Source organism: Ochotona curzoniae, unplaced genomic scaffold (assembly GCF_017591425.1).
Source record: "Ochotona curzoniae isolate NIBS_2020 unplaced genomic scaffold, NIBS_Ocur_1.0 scaffold_274, whole genome shotgun sequence".
Lineage (NCBI taxonomy): Eukaryota > Metazoa > Chordata > Mammalia > Lagomorpha > Ochotonidae > Ochotona > Ochotona curzoniae.
Window position 1 is genome coordinate 11,158,521 of NW_024467101.1, and position 16,586 is coordinate 11,175,106.

A 16,586-nucleotide genomic window follows, 5' to 3' on the forward strand; every position below is an offset into this window, starting at 1 on the left:
CTTGGAAAAACATGCGGCTATAAACCTTCATGACTCTGGACGAGGCATGCGAAGGTAAGACAACGGAACACCATCAACAGCAGCAAACAATGGAATTATTCAAAATTCAAAACCTTTGGGGCCAGCGCTGTGGCAAAGTGTGTCCAGGGGCTGCCCCAGCATTCCATAGGAGCCTTGGCTTCCAATCCAGCTCCCTGCTAACCTGGGAAAGTACCACGTGGCCTTGGGCTCCCTGGACTCACATAGGGGACCCAGGAGAAGCTCCTGACTCCTGGCTTTGGACCAGAGCCCAGCTTTGGCCATTTGGGGAGTCAACCAGCAGATGGAAGATCCCTTTCACACTACCTTTCAAATAACATAATATTTAAAAAATAAATCATCAGATAAAGTTCACCTTTGTGTTCTGGAGAATAACATTAACAGGCAAGTGGCGTGCTCCTGAGTGTTGCTGTGTGTCCATGAAAACCAAGTGACTCTGCCTGTGTCTCTCTGTGCACGCGCACCAGCTCCCAGGATCTCCCAGCTGTGGCACTGGGGGCTGGACCCTACCTACCCCATGCCTGTGGGAGATGCCGACGGCCAGTAACCTTGGCCTCTACCCTCGGATGCCAGGAACAACTTCCTGCTTACTGTGACAACAATAACAAAAAAACACAACATGTCCTGACTTGACCAAAATGTGCCCCGGGGGTACCAATGCCCGGGACCAAGACGCAAGCAAGCGAAGCCACTCATCTGTTTGTTTCCTTCTGTGCACGTGATGATGGGGAGCTAGGGAGTGAGTCCACGCAGGACCCACTGCAGCACACCCAATTAAGTAAATACACCTATCTCCTCGCACATTCAACATCTCTTCTTTAGGAAAGCATCCTAAAACTTTGGTTTTTACTATTCTTTTAAGAAAGCAAACTAGAAAAAAAAAATCATAGTGGACCAGCATGGTGGTTCAATAGGCTAATCCCATATGGGTGCTGGTTCTAATCTCGGCAGCCCCACTTCCCATCCAGCTCCCTGCTTGTGGCCTGGGAAAGCAGCTGAGGACGGCCCAAAGCCTTGGGATCCTGCACCTGAGTGGGAGGCTTGAAAGAAACTCCTGGCTCCTGGCTTCGGATCGGCTCAGCTCTGACTGTTGTAGCCATTTGAGGAGTGGAACCAGTGGACGGGAGTTCTGTTTCTCTGTCTCTCCTGCCTTTCCAATAAAAAACAGATAATTCTTAAGTTAAACAAAAAAGAAAGAGAGAGAGAGAGAGAAACAGACTGGAACTCAGGGGTTCCATCTGCGAGGCAGGTGTGCCAGGCAGTGTATTCACTGCCATGCCCAGAACCTGCCCAGGTTTCAATATTCCATCACTGACATTCTGGGCTCCTGTTCTGGCTGCCTGCCCCCTTGTGTTGGCTTGGCTCTTTTTTGCAGGGCGAAGAGTTTCGGGGGGAGGGCGTTAGTTCCATAACCAGAGGTCTTAGGGAGGCCAGAGAAGAGAGACATGAACCTCCAACAGCCCTGGCGAACACACGGAACCCCTAACAACCAGCGCTCCAGGCTGGGGGCCAAGGCTGGGCTAGGAGACAGAACCGGGCCCAGACGCCCCCCTCATCACCCCCAAACCCTTCCCAGCCTCCCATGCTGCCAAGCAGCTGCAGCACTGGAACGAGGCGCTGGCAAGACACAGCCAGAGTCACATTTCCATCCCCGCCCCCACCACTGCTCCCACAACAGGCAGGGGAGACACAGCGACTGTCATGGTCACTGCCAGGTGTGGGTACTAAGGCTGGCACAGCCAAGGTGACAGCCTGAGATGCACACAGGGGACCCCAACTCCTCTCCAAGGCCAGGGCCACATGCTGCAGGCTTCTCCCCACCTCCAGTGCCACAGGACTAATAGGTGATGGGGTCATCCCTACCCCTCCGGGTAAGTTGATGGATGGTCTCCCCACTTAGCCCACCTCAGGGCATGGTCACAACACAGAGGGGCAGTGGGCAAATGTCACAGGGCTGGGGCACGGGCTCTGGTCAGCCACACCCCACAGCCTCCACACAGCTGTGTCTTTCGCACACACAACCCTCTATCCCTCTGTGTTGTGCACCTGCTGAAAATCCCCTCATGACCCTTGCTCAATCCTCACCAGTTCACACACCTCCCTCAAGGCCAGGATCCAGGCAGCACCTCCTTCCTGAACCCTGTCATTTCCTGGCCTCACCCACAGCATCCCACCCCCAGGGAGGCCTGCCTGATTCAGTTTGCTTCGCCACTGTGGTGGCTCTTCACTTGCCAGAGAGGCCCATCAGAAACAAGCCAAAGACCTCCTGGGCCTGGGTCCTGGACCAGAAAACCTGGGACCCAGTGCTCGCACTGTGCCACTGGCTGCTGTGTGGTCCAGAGAGGATGCCCATGAAACCAGTAGACAAGAGTGTGTGTAGCGTTTTTAGCGAGTCACCCCATTTCCTGCCTAGAATTTCAGCTCTCTTGACAAATGAGGTGCCAAGGGTATCAGGACCCGGCTGCAGGGCAAGCTGCCGCCTCCGGGTGAAATATGATGGTGTGCTGTCATCCACACCAGTCCCTGGAGCTCCACCCCAACCCGGCCCCTCATTTCTGTACTGACATGGTCCACAGTTCCTGTTGAACAGACATGTGGCCCAACGCACCAGGGTCCTGACACTCACCTTATGCCCATCTCGGGGCCTGGACTCCCACCTGCCGGGCCCGACCTTGGTCTCCAAACTCTCTGTGGTGAGGCTGGCATTCCCTTGGACCTGCTCCTGCCTCCTTTCGTGGGCTTCCTTCATGACAGACAGGCCCTCCAGGAGGCTGATGGGGCGGCCCTTCTCCGAACTGGCCCTCTTGACGACCACAGGTGATGTCAGGCGGGCACCCGACTGGGCCACACGGCCCTCTTCCTCCTCTTCTACCTGCCTGGTGGCTTTTCTGGGGGCCCCCTTCTTCTGCTCAGCGTCAGATGACCTGGGCGATCCCTTGGCCTCGCTGCTGCCCAGGTCCTCCCGGCCTGAGGTCTTGGGCTCCACGGAGAAATTCTGGCCCAGGGCACTGTGTTTTCTGATCGACGCCTGCTTCTGCTTCTCCTCTTCTGTGATTCCTGAGACTTTGTTCTTGGGTCCCTCGGAGACAGAAGGGACCCCAGGCTGTCTCTCCGGAGGGGCTGGGTACGGCAGAGCCCACAAAGGAGAGCTGGGTTTGGTGCTGGGGGATACCGCGGTGGCCTCTGTTGGCTGCCTGCCTGGGCTGGGCGTGTAGGCATGGTCCACACCCGTGACACTGACATCTTTCCAGGTGCCCTCCATTTTAGGGGCATCCTTCAGGCTCCTCCTCTTCCACTCTGGCCCACTTGGCTGGCCAGGCCTCTCCCAGGCGGATCCCCGCTTGGACTCTTGAGCCTGCCCTGAGACTTTGCTGGCCTGCTCCCTGTACTCAGCCATGAGGCTGTCGAGGTCAAGGACGCTGGACCTGTAGCCATCTCGGACTTTGCCTGGAAAGGTGTCGCTGATCACTTCTGTCCTCCGTCTCACCTGCGACTCCCTGGTCCTGGGTTGGCTTTTCAGAGTGGACGTGGCCTGGGGTTCATTACTGCTGGGGTACCCCTGGCTCCCACTGTCCTTCCAATCACCACGAAAACCAATGTCCCGGTGTGCCCCCCGCTGAATCTGCAAAGCATCCACGTCAATGATCCTCTCGCTGGAAGGATCTGGAAGCCTGTCCCCAACAGTAGCCGGATGCTCTGTGGGCCCCAGGATCTTAGCCATGTTCACTAGGTCTTCCCGCTCCCGGCCTTCAGCCCAGCTTTTACTGCCTGCAGTCTCAGGCAGTGGCTCCTCACGGCCAAGAGAAACCAGGGGACGAGGAGACAGAGGCGGAGGGGTCTTTCTAGAAGCTTCCAGCACATGTTCAGTTGCCGGCTTCACAACGCTCTTGGCCTTCTGGATATCTGGGATCTGATAGGTGACAGCAAAGAACGTGGCCTTGGGCTCTTCAGGGGACCCATGCTTCATGCGGGGGCCACCTGGGCTTCCCACCTGGGTCTGTACCCCAGGGTGGGACAACTGAGGTGTGTCTACGGTTGCATCCCCCGTTATCCTTCGCCGCTCTGCCTTCTGCCAGTTCTCCGCAGGGAGGAAGCTGAACGTGTCAAACTTCACGTCATGGGGCAGTGTCCGCCGCCTCCACCTGTCCACTCTTGCGTCCGTGGGCCCGGCTTTCCGCAGTTTGACTTCAGACTCGGGGACCTTGGCCGGACTTGGCTCACCCTCGCTGGTGGCCAGGCCCAGGGAATGTCTTTGCATGAAATCTGATGGTGCTCTCCAGCTGGTGGCCTCAACCTTGGCCTTGACAGAGGGCTCCAGGGCCCCACCCCGCAGTTGATCCTTTTCTGCCATTGAAACACAGCCTCCTGGCGAGGTACCAGTCCCACCAGGGCACTGCTGTGGGGACTCCTGCACTGCAGCTTTGATAACCCTCGTGGAGGTGGCCTCGGGCGTGCTTGGTTCCTCACTGCCCACCATGGTGGCTTTATACCAGCTCAAGGTCTTCCCAGCTGTCCACTTGGGTGATGGGGAGCGAGGTCCCCCAGATGTGTCTTTCGGCCCGTTGGCCTCCTGTGTTCGTCGGGCCTCCCAGATTAAACTGGCCCTTTGCACAGACCCCATCTGACCTCCAGGGCTAGTAGGGGCAGTGGAGCCCTCCTGGGACAGTGAGAGCCGGGGCTTGTGGCTACGCAATGTCAGGGCGGGTACCTCGGGCACCGTGGAGATGGCCTCGCTGTGTACTCGCTCCACCACTGTGTGCGCAAGGACGTCAAACTTCGGCTCGACTCTCTGGGCAGCAGGGGGGCTTCCTGAGTGCTGGAGGAAGGGGGTGCTACTTCGCTTCTCCCCCCAAGGGCATCCCTCTGGGAACTGTGGGGAGCCCCGTCGTGGTTCTCCATCCACTGGGGCGCTCTGTCCCAGTTTCTCAGGGGTCCCAGGCCACCTGGAGCTCTTCCTGAGGTTGGCTACTTCCAGTGGATCCTTCCCCAGCCTGGGTTCCCTCTCAGGCCTGGGTCTGGGCTCCACATCACGAGGGGGCGTGGCTGAGAGACAGCGTTCCGACGGGTCAGCCATGGCCACGGCCACACTGTGTCTCTCCACGTGATGCTCAAACACCGTGGCCCACACAGTCTGGAAGCTTCCGTCATCTTCTGGGGTGACTTCCGAGGGCTTTGCCCCACAGTCCGGTTCTTGGTTAGAGCTATCCTTCCGTTCCATCTGGCCGGGCCTGTCCCGGAGGGTTGCAGGTTTCCAGGGGCTTCTTGGGGCAGGTACTCCATCCAAACCATGCCCTTCCTTTGGCTGAAACACAGAGAACAACAACAAAATCCCACGTTAAAGGATTCAGACTGGGGAGGTCAAAGACTTGAAGAGGCTGGTCTCCTTGAAACAACATGATTCCATAAAATTCTACAGACTGATACCTGTGGATGGGCGCGCAAGGAAGCATATGCTCACAGACTGTTGGGCAGGAGCCCCGGGCACACTTCTGGGGCGATGTGGCAGCCATGTCTACTGGGCTTCTGAACCACTCATGTTCATAGCGGCCGTTTGGGCCCGCTGCCTAGGGACCCTGCCTAGGATGCACACATCCCATATCAGAGGGCTGGGGTTCGATTCCCAGCTCCACTTCCAATTCCAGCTTTCTGCTCATGTGCACCCTATCCCTCTGCCACCCAGTTGAGTCCCAGACTCCTGGCTTTAGCCTAGCCCATCTCTGGGTCTTGAGTGAATCTGCGGATGGGAGATTTTTCTCTCAAATAAAAAAGACGAACTAATGAAAATAAAGTACTTCTTTCCTCCCAGGACCTTCTTGGCCCATTTGTACCAAGCCACGTGACAAGCCAAGTCTGGGCAGCCCTGTCTGCGAACACTAAACAGCACAGAAACAGGGGGCTGGGGTTGTGGCAGAGCAGGTAAAAAACCATCACCCAAGACTCCGTGTGCTGTAGAGGTACGGATCTGTGTCCCAGCTACTCTACCTCTGATCTGGTTCCCTGCTAATGGTCTGAAAAAGAAAAAAAAAAAAAACAAACCAGAAGATAATGGCTCACGTGTTTGGATTCCTGTCACCCACGTGAGAGACCCTGAAGAAGCTCCTGGCTTCAGCCTGGCCCACCCCTAGCCATGGTGGCTACCTGAGGAATGACCCATGGGATGCAAGATTTGTTGCTCTCCCTCTCCCTAACTCCAGACTTCAAAATACATAAATATGTTTAAAAATAAACTCACAGAAATAATCTAGATGCTCACCTGATGGTCACTGGATAAGTAAATCTCATTATATCCAGGGGCCCAGCACAGTAGCCTAGTGGCTAAAGTCTTCACCTTTGCATGTGCCAGGATTCCATATGAGTGCCAGTTCATGTCCCAGCTGCTCCACTCCCCATCCAGCCCCATGCTTGTGGCCTGGGAAATCAGTAGAAGATGGCCCAAAGCCTTAGGGCCCAGCACCCATGGGGGAGACCAGGAAGTGCTTCCTGGCTCCTGGCTTTGGATCTGTTTAACTCCAGCCATTGTGGCCACTTGGGGAATGAAACAGCGGGCAGAAGATTTTCCTTTCTCTCTCTCCTCCTCTCTGTATATCTGACTTTTCAATTAAAAACAAAAATCTTTAAAAACAAATAAATAAATAAATTGCATTATATCCAAACATGTGGATCTGGACCTACAGGAGGTGATCTCAAGCGTCACTGACCTCCAAGGCGCACCTGCTGTATCTCAACGCCACCTTCAAAATGAAGTCTCTAGGGGCTGGCATCTGTGTCACAGGGGGTTAAGCCACCACTTTAGATGCCACTGTCCTATATCAGAGTGTTGGTTCGAGTCCCAGCTACTCCACTTCCAATCCAGCTCCCTGCTAATGTGCCTGAGAAGGCAGTGGAAGATGACCCAAGGGCCTGGGTTCCTTTTACGCAGGTCAAGAGATCCAGATGGAATTTCTGCTTTCTGGCTTTCTTCTAGCTCAGCCTTGGCTGTTTGCAGGCTTTGGGACAATAAACTAACAAATGCGAAAATCTCTCTCTCTCTCTCTGCCTTCCAAATAAACACCTGACTATTACATCTGTAAACAGCATTTAACATCCGGGATTGGTGCCAGAGGAGACACCAGCACGCCAGAGGAGACTTTAATAATAAAATCTCAAAATGAGAGAAAAATAAAAAAAAACATTTCTCTGCCCTCCACTCAGCTCTGATATCATCTGCCCAGGTCCAGCAGACCCTGAAAGCTCACTTTTCCAGCAAATAACTCCATCCCACTCCACCCCTGTGGGGGACAAGAGGCACCCAACACAGCCGCCCCTTACCTTTACCTTCTCCTTCCGTTCCTTAGGAAGCTCGCCACTCGGTTCAGAAATCTTCTCGTATCTGACCTCGTGGCTTGAAGCTGAACTTGAAAACCTGGTGTAGAAACCCACGTAATTGTTAACAGGATGCCAGAACCCGTGTTTGTCCCTCCCTCTCCCCGCCTCCTCCGTGCCCATCCCACGCTCCACAGGGCACTCTGGCGAAGTCACACTACACTGCCCATTTGCCAAAAAAGGAGAGGGGGCCCGGAGGTGGAGACAGCACACCTTAAAGGCAGCATCCCTGGGCTGGAAGGAGCCCCAGGCTGCAGCACGGGCACCAGGAGTTACTCGTCCCTCCCTGGCCCGGCTTGGGTTGGGCGTGGGACTCCCCTGCGCCTCTATTCCTGCATCTATAAAGCGGAGGTAATGAGCACCTTCCCCCGCCCCTTTGATAGGGCAGCTGAGGCTACCCAAGCCCTCACAGCTCCACTCCAGGAGGGCATTTAAGGAAGAGTGAAGATGCCCTACAAGGGATCATCGGTGGTTGCTGTTGGCAACCTCAGGCTCACAGCAGTCACACCACACCGCTGCTGGCAATGGGCCGCAGGTTGCGGTGGGACTCGGGTCTGTCCCCTCCCCACTCTCTGGGCAACCCTCTCAGGGCCTCAGTTTCCCCGCCCTGGTAAAGCGGGAGAGGGAGGGGAGCTGTAGCAGGTGCTTAGAAGGTTTGGAAGGAAACAGAAGGTGGGGGAGACAACTCGAAACACTCAATCTTGACCTTCCCTGCCTGGCAATGGGTGGGGTGCTGCCCTCAGAAGGTGCCTGGGGCCTCCATTTTCCCATCTGTCAGAGGCACTCGGGGTACGCGATTAAGAGGAAGCATACCAGGTTCTCAACCTTGAGGCCCCTCTTTCTGTGGCTTAACTCAGGAGTTCTTATGCAAACCACTCGGAAGCTTCATGAAACCTCCCAAAATAGGCACCCCATCCCCACTCCCCAGCTGAATCAGCTTTTGGGGGGCTGGTGAGGGGAGGACCCAGACACCGGTATTCTTCCCAGGGGATTGCCACATGCTGCTCTGGGTCACAGATCTAACCCTGACCCAGCTGGCTGCCGACAGCTGCCCTGGTTCCCAGGATCTCTGCCCTGAAGACCCTGCCCCTGGAGCTCCACCCTAGACAAGGCAGGGTGGGGACAAGAGAGAGGAGACCATACATGGCCTCAACGTGCCGGGGGGTGGGGATCATGGCTGCTGGCATCTCCTCAGGGCAGTCCCTGAGGTCACCAAGAAGCCAGAGATGTCAGACTAGATCCATCAGTGTCCCTTGGGAAGCACCAGGCGATAGGGCCCACCCACGCACACGACAATTCTACAGTGTCCTTTGAAGTCCGTGTCTCAGCATTTCAGGAAAGGTCTTAGCATTATTTCCACTCTGCATTTTCTTTTTAATTTGGATTTATCGAGAGACAGATTTGTCCCCTAGACCCTCGTGTGTTAACACCCGGGGTTGGGCCAGACTGAAGTCGCAAGCCTACAACTTGGTCCAGGTCTCCCGCAATGGTGGTAGAGACCCAACTCCAGCAGGAAGCTAGAGACGGGAGCAGACCCCAGGACTGGACTTGGGTGCTCCAACACGGGACACAGCACCCCAAATGACCTCTTCAACCGCAGCGCCAGTCAGTCACCTGCCCTATTTTGCATGCTGGGGCTTGCCAGTGGGATGTTGTCTCCAGGTCACTCGCCAAGGCTCACACCTAACCTCAGGGAAAGGGGGTTTAGCTACAGAGTAGCTGAGTTGGCCATTTTCTCAGCTCCTGGCTCTCAGCTTTCCCACCATCCTGCACCCTTCCCACTTGCAACTGGGACGTGGGGACAACACCCCCTACTGTCCTCACATGGTAAATGCAGAAAAAGAGTTCAGGGAATTGGAGGAACCCCCGATGCCACCTAATCTGAGAAATGGGAACTGCCAGCCACTCCTTTTGGGGCTGTGGGTACACCAAGTGGGGGTCTATAAGGTGCCTGGCACAGCGCAGCCTTGGCTGCAGGTCTCTGATAGGTGCTTCTGCAGCGGTAGGGGATGGAGCAAGGCCCCAGGGATGCGCCCACACTTACAATTTAGTCAGATCCGCCGACAGTGGCCGCGCCTGGAACGTCCTCCTCCTGAACTCCGGCTTCGCCTCAGGGCTCTCCACGGCCCAGCCCTTGATCCGCTCCTGGACGCTCGGGCCCCCTTTTTCAGGCTCGGGCGCTGGGGATGGAGACTCAGGGGTGGCCAGGGGGGATTCAGGCCTGGCTGGTGAGGCCAAGGCACTGTCCTCTCCGAATAGGCTGAGCCGCTTCCTGACGCTGCCCCTGGAGACCCACGTTGCACCTGCTGAGCCTGTCTCCCCATCGGTACTTCTGCTCTTGACCTCAGCAAGTTCTGGGACTTTGCCCAACTTGGGCAAAGGGGATGCGGGAGTCTTCTCTGGCTCCTCCCCGTCCTGCCAGGCTTTCTCTTCCCAAGGATATGGTTCATCCCTGGGGATGGCCCTGGCCAAGCCCCCGGGACTCCTGGGACTGCTCGGCTCCACCTGCTTGACAAGCAGTTTCTCCTGGCGGTCACGGAATTTCCTGGTCACTTCCAGGAAGTCCGAGCCTGGCTCATGACCGGGAGCCTCCGCTTGTGCCACACACTCCCCGTCCCCCTTGGGCTCGGGGCTGGGCCTCTCTGGGCCCCGCCGCTCTGTGCTGGGATCCGCCGTGCCTCCTTGTCCTTCTTCTGCCACTTTCCTCAGCAAGGCCTCTCTGTTCTCGAATCGGGCTGTGAGGTCCACGGACAGGGGTCTGGGCCTCCTCTCCCAGGTCTTCTCGGGTGGAGTCGGGGGTGTTTTCCCCACCGCGGCCAACCCGCCGGGGCCTGGTCTTTGAGGCTGCAGGGCCTCAATGAAGATGGCAGATACCGGCCTCTGCTTGAGGCGAGGCTTGGGCTCTGGGATGGGGCCGGCCGTGTCCTCCACACTGCTGGCCTTCAAACGGGGCTGCTCAGGGCCCGGCCCCTCCGCAGCTATAGGTGACCTTGTATCCTGCGGGAGGGCGGCTGGTCGAGGAAGGGGCACCACTGGCTTCCGGGCGGGCACAGCAGGCTTGGCGGCCACCTCAGGCCGAGAGCCAGGTGGGGTCTCATGGGGCCTGTGGCCTACCCCATTTCCCGGAGCGGGACTGGCTTGGGTGCTTCCTAAGAGGGTCATGGTGCTGCGATTGGGCCTCAGGAATGAGGCCCTGCTGAACACACTGCCCGCCTCTGTCACCACACTGGACACCTTCGCTGCCACCACCTCCTCGGAGAGTCTGGCAGGGGGCTTCCCCTCTGAAGCCTGCTCTTTGGAGAAGGGCTTGGGGGCGAGTCTCGGCAGAGGGAACAAGGAGCCAGAGCTCCTGAGGATGCCCTTGGCCTCCAGGCCCCGGGCAGAGGCTACCCCCGAGGGATCGGCAGCAGCCTGGCAAAAGTAGGCCCGCTTCAGGGACTCCTCCTTGCCAATGTCACCGAGGCCTGGCACTGCTGTCAGTGATGCGATGGTGCTGACCTCGACCCGCGTCGCCATGGTTACGGATATGGCTCCATGGGGATTTAAGGGCGTCAGAGGAAATGGAGAAGCTGCAGCTAAAGAATAAAAAAAAAAAACCAAGAAGCAATAGTGAATTTACAGACTATTCGCAGGGAGGGAGATTGCGAGATTTGGGTGGACCCTGGCTTCTGGCCCCAGCTGACCCTCCACTGACCAGCCCTGGGGATCACCCTGGGCCAGGCTGGTCCAGCTCTCTGAGCTCTAGGCAAGGCAATGGAATAGGCGTGGGCATTTGCCAGGACTTTGGGGAACTCAGCTGACTTCCTGATCTGCTCTTGATGGTAAAAAAGTGATGAAAGAAAAAGCCTGAAGTCACTCAGAAAGGAATCTGGGATTCGAACCCAGATCCAACTCCAAATGTCCAAGAGAGAACGCCCTCTCCCATCTCCTCCCTCCTGCTGCCCCCAGTGTTTCCTCATCCCCGAGCCTTCCCCTACATCAGGAATCCCCGCTGACCCTCATCACACCCTTGTGGCTGAGCGCCAAGCCCAGAGAGGGTGAGTGACCAACCACAGCTCACACAGCCACCAAGAGCTCAGTAGCTGCTGGACTCCCACAGCCAGCCCCTCAGCCTGTCTCGTCTGCCCTTTAGTCTCGTCTCTTTCCCCTTGCCGTGCTCCTAGAATCCACCTTAAAAAACATAAATAATAGGGCCCAGTGTTGTGGCATGGTAGCTTAAGCTGCTGACAGCAGTACCGGTATCCCATATGGGCACCAGTTCAGTATCTGCTGCCCCAGTTTGGATCCAGCTCCCTATTACAGCACCCAAGACAGCAGAAGATGGCCCAAGTGCTTGGGTCCCTGCACCCATGTGGGACACTCAGAGAACGCGCAGGGATCCTGGCACAGCTGTAGCTGTTGTGGCCACTTGGAGAGTGAACCAGCAGATGGAAGATCTCTCTCTCTCTCTCTACCCCAAACAATTCTGCCTTCCAAATGAGCTAAAAAACTAAAAATCTTTTTAAGAAAAAAATAATAATTTAGAAAAGCCATCTTTTCTTTTGCCACCTGTGGCTGACATGGCCCGACCCTGGGTTCCTTTCTGTGCCAGGCCTCTTTCATTGGCCACATTCATGTTCTTACAACATTCGCAGCTAATAGAAGCTTCACCCTCATTAAACCCTGCCCTGCAACAAGGCCCCAAAAGGCAGGAGTGATCCTCACCGAGGCCCAAGAGGGCTCCCCTGATTCATTCAACCTCACATAGCATAAAGCCCCTGAACGCTTGCCACGCACCTTTCTCAAAAGCATCCTATTTCTCTCTGGAAGTCTCCAAGCTTAATCCATGCCCCTCCCCTCCAAGCCAGCAAACACTCCCCCTCCCCCAATCCACTCCATCTCTATGAACTAAAAAAATCGAAGGTATTTTAGTTAAACATACGCTTCCCGCTTCCCTCTGTGGGGGTCTGGCTCAGCTGCCCCTAGGCCCTGACGTATGCACCAGCCCCCAGCTAAATAACGCAGACAGATTTTGGTAATTTCCCCCCCTCTTCCTTACATACTTGTTAGTGCTAACAGATTCCATCTCCCCAAAGCAGAGAATACTGTCTAGTTACAGAGAGAGACAGAAATAAAGGCACAAAGCTGCAGAAGCTGCACATCCAGTCATTTCCATCTGCCCAGACAGCGCAGGCAGAAAACCCTAAGGTCCCTGGGGTCACCCCACGCCCCGAAACAGTCCTTAGGACCTTGCTGTGGGACACATCCACAGCCCAGGCAGGGGATACAGGACAAGGACACATGCGCGCGTGCGTGCACACACACACACACACACACACACCATCCCTGAACAGCTGGCCAGCAAGCACCCCACTTACCCGAGCTGGCACGTCCTGGACAGGAAGCTGTGACTGCCAGGGAAGGCCAACAGTGTCACCACCACATGTCCCCGCCGAGGGGGCTGCGCAGACAGGGCCGGGGGAGGTGAGGTCAGAGTTTCTGCAGGTCTGCGGAGACACAAGATGACAGGTTTGGTTCCCAAATGCTGGTGTCATATGCACAGACGTGTGAGAGCTCTGGAGCGCCCAGCCCATCCGCTGGTGTCTCCCCGGCTTTTTGTTGCTCTGTGTCGCAGCCTTACACAGGCATGTGCTTAAACAGGGCTGGGTCCACAATAGGTGCTCAATTAAAATAATAAAAATATTAATAATAAGACCTTCCCTGTTTCTTGAAGCTTTGTGGCAGATGACATGAAGCAAGCTGGGACACGGGTGACTCTGGCTGTGGCTAAGCCACCACCCCCCAATGACAGACTCCAAGATGGTAAAAGGTCTTAGCTACAAATTCAACTCACCAATCTCCTCCCAGAGCCCCACTTTCACCTACCCCCGCTCCCATCAGCTGCCCTGAGCCACAAAGACTACCTCCTTGCTCCACCCCTATTTAGAGGCCACTATTAGGCAGGCACCTGCTAAGACCAAGGTCACCTCACACTGTCCCCACCGGCTCATCTGCCCACGTGTGGCATGAACACTTCACTGAATGGCTTTGCCTGGGGGTTGTTGGGGGGGGGGGGAGTTCCCCCAGAGAGAGCCACTGTTGCTGAGTCAGAATCAATGAAACACAAAAGCCTTCCCCTTTTTAGGGATCCTGGAACCCACCCAGGTGGCCATGCCACGGGAAAGGGAGAGAGTCTCCCACCCACACTAGGATCTGCGATCGCTGTGCGCCCCACACTACCTCTCTCTCGAGTTTCCGTCTCAGACGCCAGAGCAAATGCCTGCCCCAAAAATAGAGTCCCACGGATGGATCGACGAACCAATTCCTCAATCAATCGCATCCCTGCAGGAGACACCTAGCTAAGCTTTGCAAAGCCTTCCCAGCCCTGGAAGCCCACCACGCTCAGCTTCTCACTTCACCTGTTGTAAAATCCACGGAAGCTGGTTTCAATCGACCGTTTTCCAATCTGACTTTAAATCGGAGCACATATGTTACGCTGGCTTTCAGAGATGAGTGCCTTCCAAAACGTTCCGGAAACCCACTCAACACAGAAGCCGGATGCTATTTATTCCCAGGATGGGCTCGCTCACTCTCCTTAAAGGCATCAGCTGAGCACGCCACGGTCCACGTCGGGGTCATGAAGGGCGAGAGGAGGCCAACTCAGCCTGAGCCGGTTGTGTGGCCACATGTACCAACGCCCCCCCCCCATGGGAGCTGGCATGGGGCACAGACAAGGAGGAAGGTGCCCATCTGGAAGTTGGGAGGCTATGGTGGGCCGGGGGAGGAAACAGCCTGACCCACAAACAGTAGGCACAGCCATGGCTATCTTCTCTGCCAAGTGCATAGCCTTGGTCTCCCCTAGATGGTGCACAGAGCTAGCCATCCTCATTCCCTGTCATTTCCTGCACAGAAACTTGTCTGGAATAGGAATCACCAAGAACAACAGGTGATGGACTGCGGGAGGAGAGCATCCATCCTCCCATCCGCCTTGCAATCTCTCACTGTCTCCCCCACTAGACGCCAGGCTCAGAGTATGTTCGGATCCGGGAGTATAGCCCAGTGGACTCACTCACAGGCTCCTGGGGTGTCCAAGAGAACCCCCACCCATCTAGGGAAGGCAAGAGAAGTGCTTCCTCCATTCAACACCCAATGGGGCCTGGCAGCTTGGCTCCCAGATTCAGAGGAGTTGATTCATCCTAACAGCTGCTGACGAGCTCTCCTAATTACACCCTTCACTCAGAGGAGCTGGGCGCGCACCAGCCATTCACTCAGCCGGCCCTGGCCGCCGCTTCCTGGGAATGCTACCATCTGTGGAGGGGCGTGGGCGGGTCCTGACACCTCCTAGTGCTTTCTGCCACGTGACCCCAGCCCCCAGATCTGCAAATCCACCCCAGTGGGAAGTGTGGGGAAAGGAAGGTTGTGTACCACACCAGGATTGGCACAGGGTTGTAGTACGTGTGTACAACTGCCCACTGCCATGAGGCATAGATGGCCCAAACAGAATGTCAACTATCACTCGAGCAGGGGCACCTTCTCCGCGCTGTGGCTCATTCCTTCCGTCCTTCATTTGTTCATTCCAATGTACAGCGACTGAACAACTACTACAGCCCAGCCCAGGCTCTGAGCCCAAGCCCAGGGACAGGGCAGTGAACAACACATACAGAAAACCTAGCTTCCACAGAGCTGACTTGCAAGACACAAACAACATACGTAGAATGTGAGATAAGGAATGGCAGAGGATGGGATGGGAGATAGCCTTCCCTGCGAAGTAACATTTAAAATCACCCTTCTCACTGACCTGCCTAGCTGGGCTAGGCCTCCTCCCACTTGTCCCAGCTGTAAGCACAGTTGACTATCCAAATGCCACAGCACCAGGCTGGCCCTCCCGGGCTCAAAGGCCATGCACGGCTCCCCCCTGGCCTCTGCATAAAGATCAACCTTTCCCAGCAACCAAGCAGAAGAATCTAATTCCTCTCCCTCTGGCTTCAGTCCAATGACTCACATCGCCCCACCCGCCCGTCAGTCTGTCTTCACAGGCTCCCAGCACAAAGAACCCCCGGTGCAAAGTGCATTCTGTACTTCCTCACCTCCAGCTCTCTCTGTACTGTCTCTACCACCTCAAGGCCACCTCCTCCGAGAAGACTCTCCGGATGCCCCCAGGACTGACAGAAGAGCCTCCTCTGAGCTCTGGTGCCTCTGATCTGTGCTTCCCTCTAACCCAGTGTAGATGGGATCCGTGCTGACTGTACCTGTTGCCCCCACTAGCTCATGAAGACTCCTAGCATTCATAAGCAGCTGTGTCCCTGGAGTCGCATGCGGGGTTGGGTGTAAAGTCAGGATGTAGAAAGTACCTGAGAGGAGAAAACACCATTGCTGCAGGTGTGAGCGTGGGAAACAGACGTGCCCACCCGCCCCCAGAAGACCACAGAGGTGAGAAAAGCTGCGGCCTGGGGCCTGGCAGTTAAGGTGTCTCTTGGGATGCCCGCATCCTACATGGGGTTGGAGCTCCCACCCCAGCCCCATCACCAGCTTCTTACTGATGTGCCCCCTGGGAGGCAGCAGGGGATGGGCAAGCAGTAGCTGGGTCGCACAAGCAAGCAAGACCTGGATGGAGTTTTCCAACTCCCAGCTTCTACCAGACTCAGCCCTGGGCACTGCGGGAAATGAGAGTGTGTGCAGCCTCTCCTCTCTCTGCCTAGAAAATGAATTAGAGGGGGAAAAAAAAAATCTAGAAAGTAATTTGGCCAAGTTCCTTTTCAACTCACATTTCTGAGACCCCATCAAAAGCCAGGCACACCATCAAACCACTCCGCACCCTTTCTGCCTTCTGCCTTCGCTCCTACATGTAAGTTGTGCTGCACAAGTTATTCTCCCATTTCACAGACGAGCAAAACGCAGTCAGACAGAGCGTTTCCTGCATCACAATGCCAGTGAGAAGCACAGCCGGACAGCCAGGACCCCTGATTCCACACCAAGTGGTTTTACTGTCCCCCCAGAAAATGCATTTTCAACTCAGTAATCACACTTGCTTCTTTAAGGTTTATTGGAAAAAGCAGAGAGTTACAGAGAGAGGGAGAGAGACAAAGAGCAAGCTTCCATCCACTGGTCCAGTCCCCAGATGTCTACAATGACCAGAGCTGGGCTGCTCTGAAGCCAGGAGCTCCTTCTGGATCTCCCACATGGGTGCAGGGCCCCAAGGATGTGGG

General features: G+C 56.0%; 1 protein-coding gene across 1 annotated transcript in view; it reads right to left on the minus strand.

Moving 5' to 3' along the window:
• The window catches only part of KIAA1671 (KIAA1671 ortholog), a 93,186-nt gene extending 80,203 nt beyond the window's left edge, over positions 1–12,983 (minus strand). Inside the window, exons 1-4 of the mRNA XM_041003595.1 lie at positions 12,759–12,983; positions 9,446–10,976; positions 7,354–7,441; positions 2,666–5,341 (exon numbers count right to left, since the gene is read on the minus strand). Of these exons, the coding sequence (XP_040859529.1) occupies positions 2,666–5,341; positions 7,354–7,441; positions 9,446–10,917 (4,236 nt within the window). The 5' untranslated portion in view covers positions 10,918–10,976; positions 12,759–12,983. The remainder of the gene's footprint in view (positions 1–2,665; positions 5,342–7,353; positions 7,442–9,445; positions 10,977–12,758) is intronic.
• Positions 12,984–16,586: the final 3,603 nt, after the last annotated feature.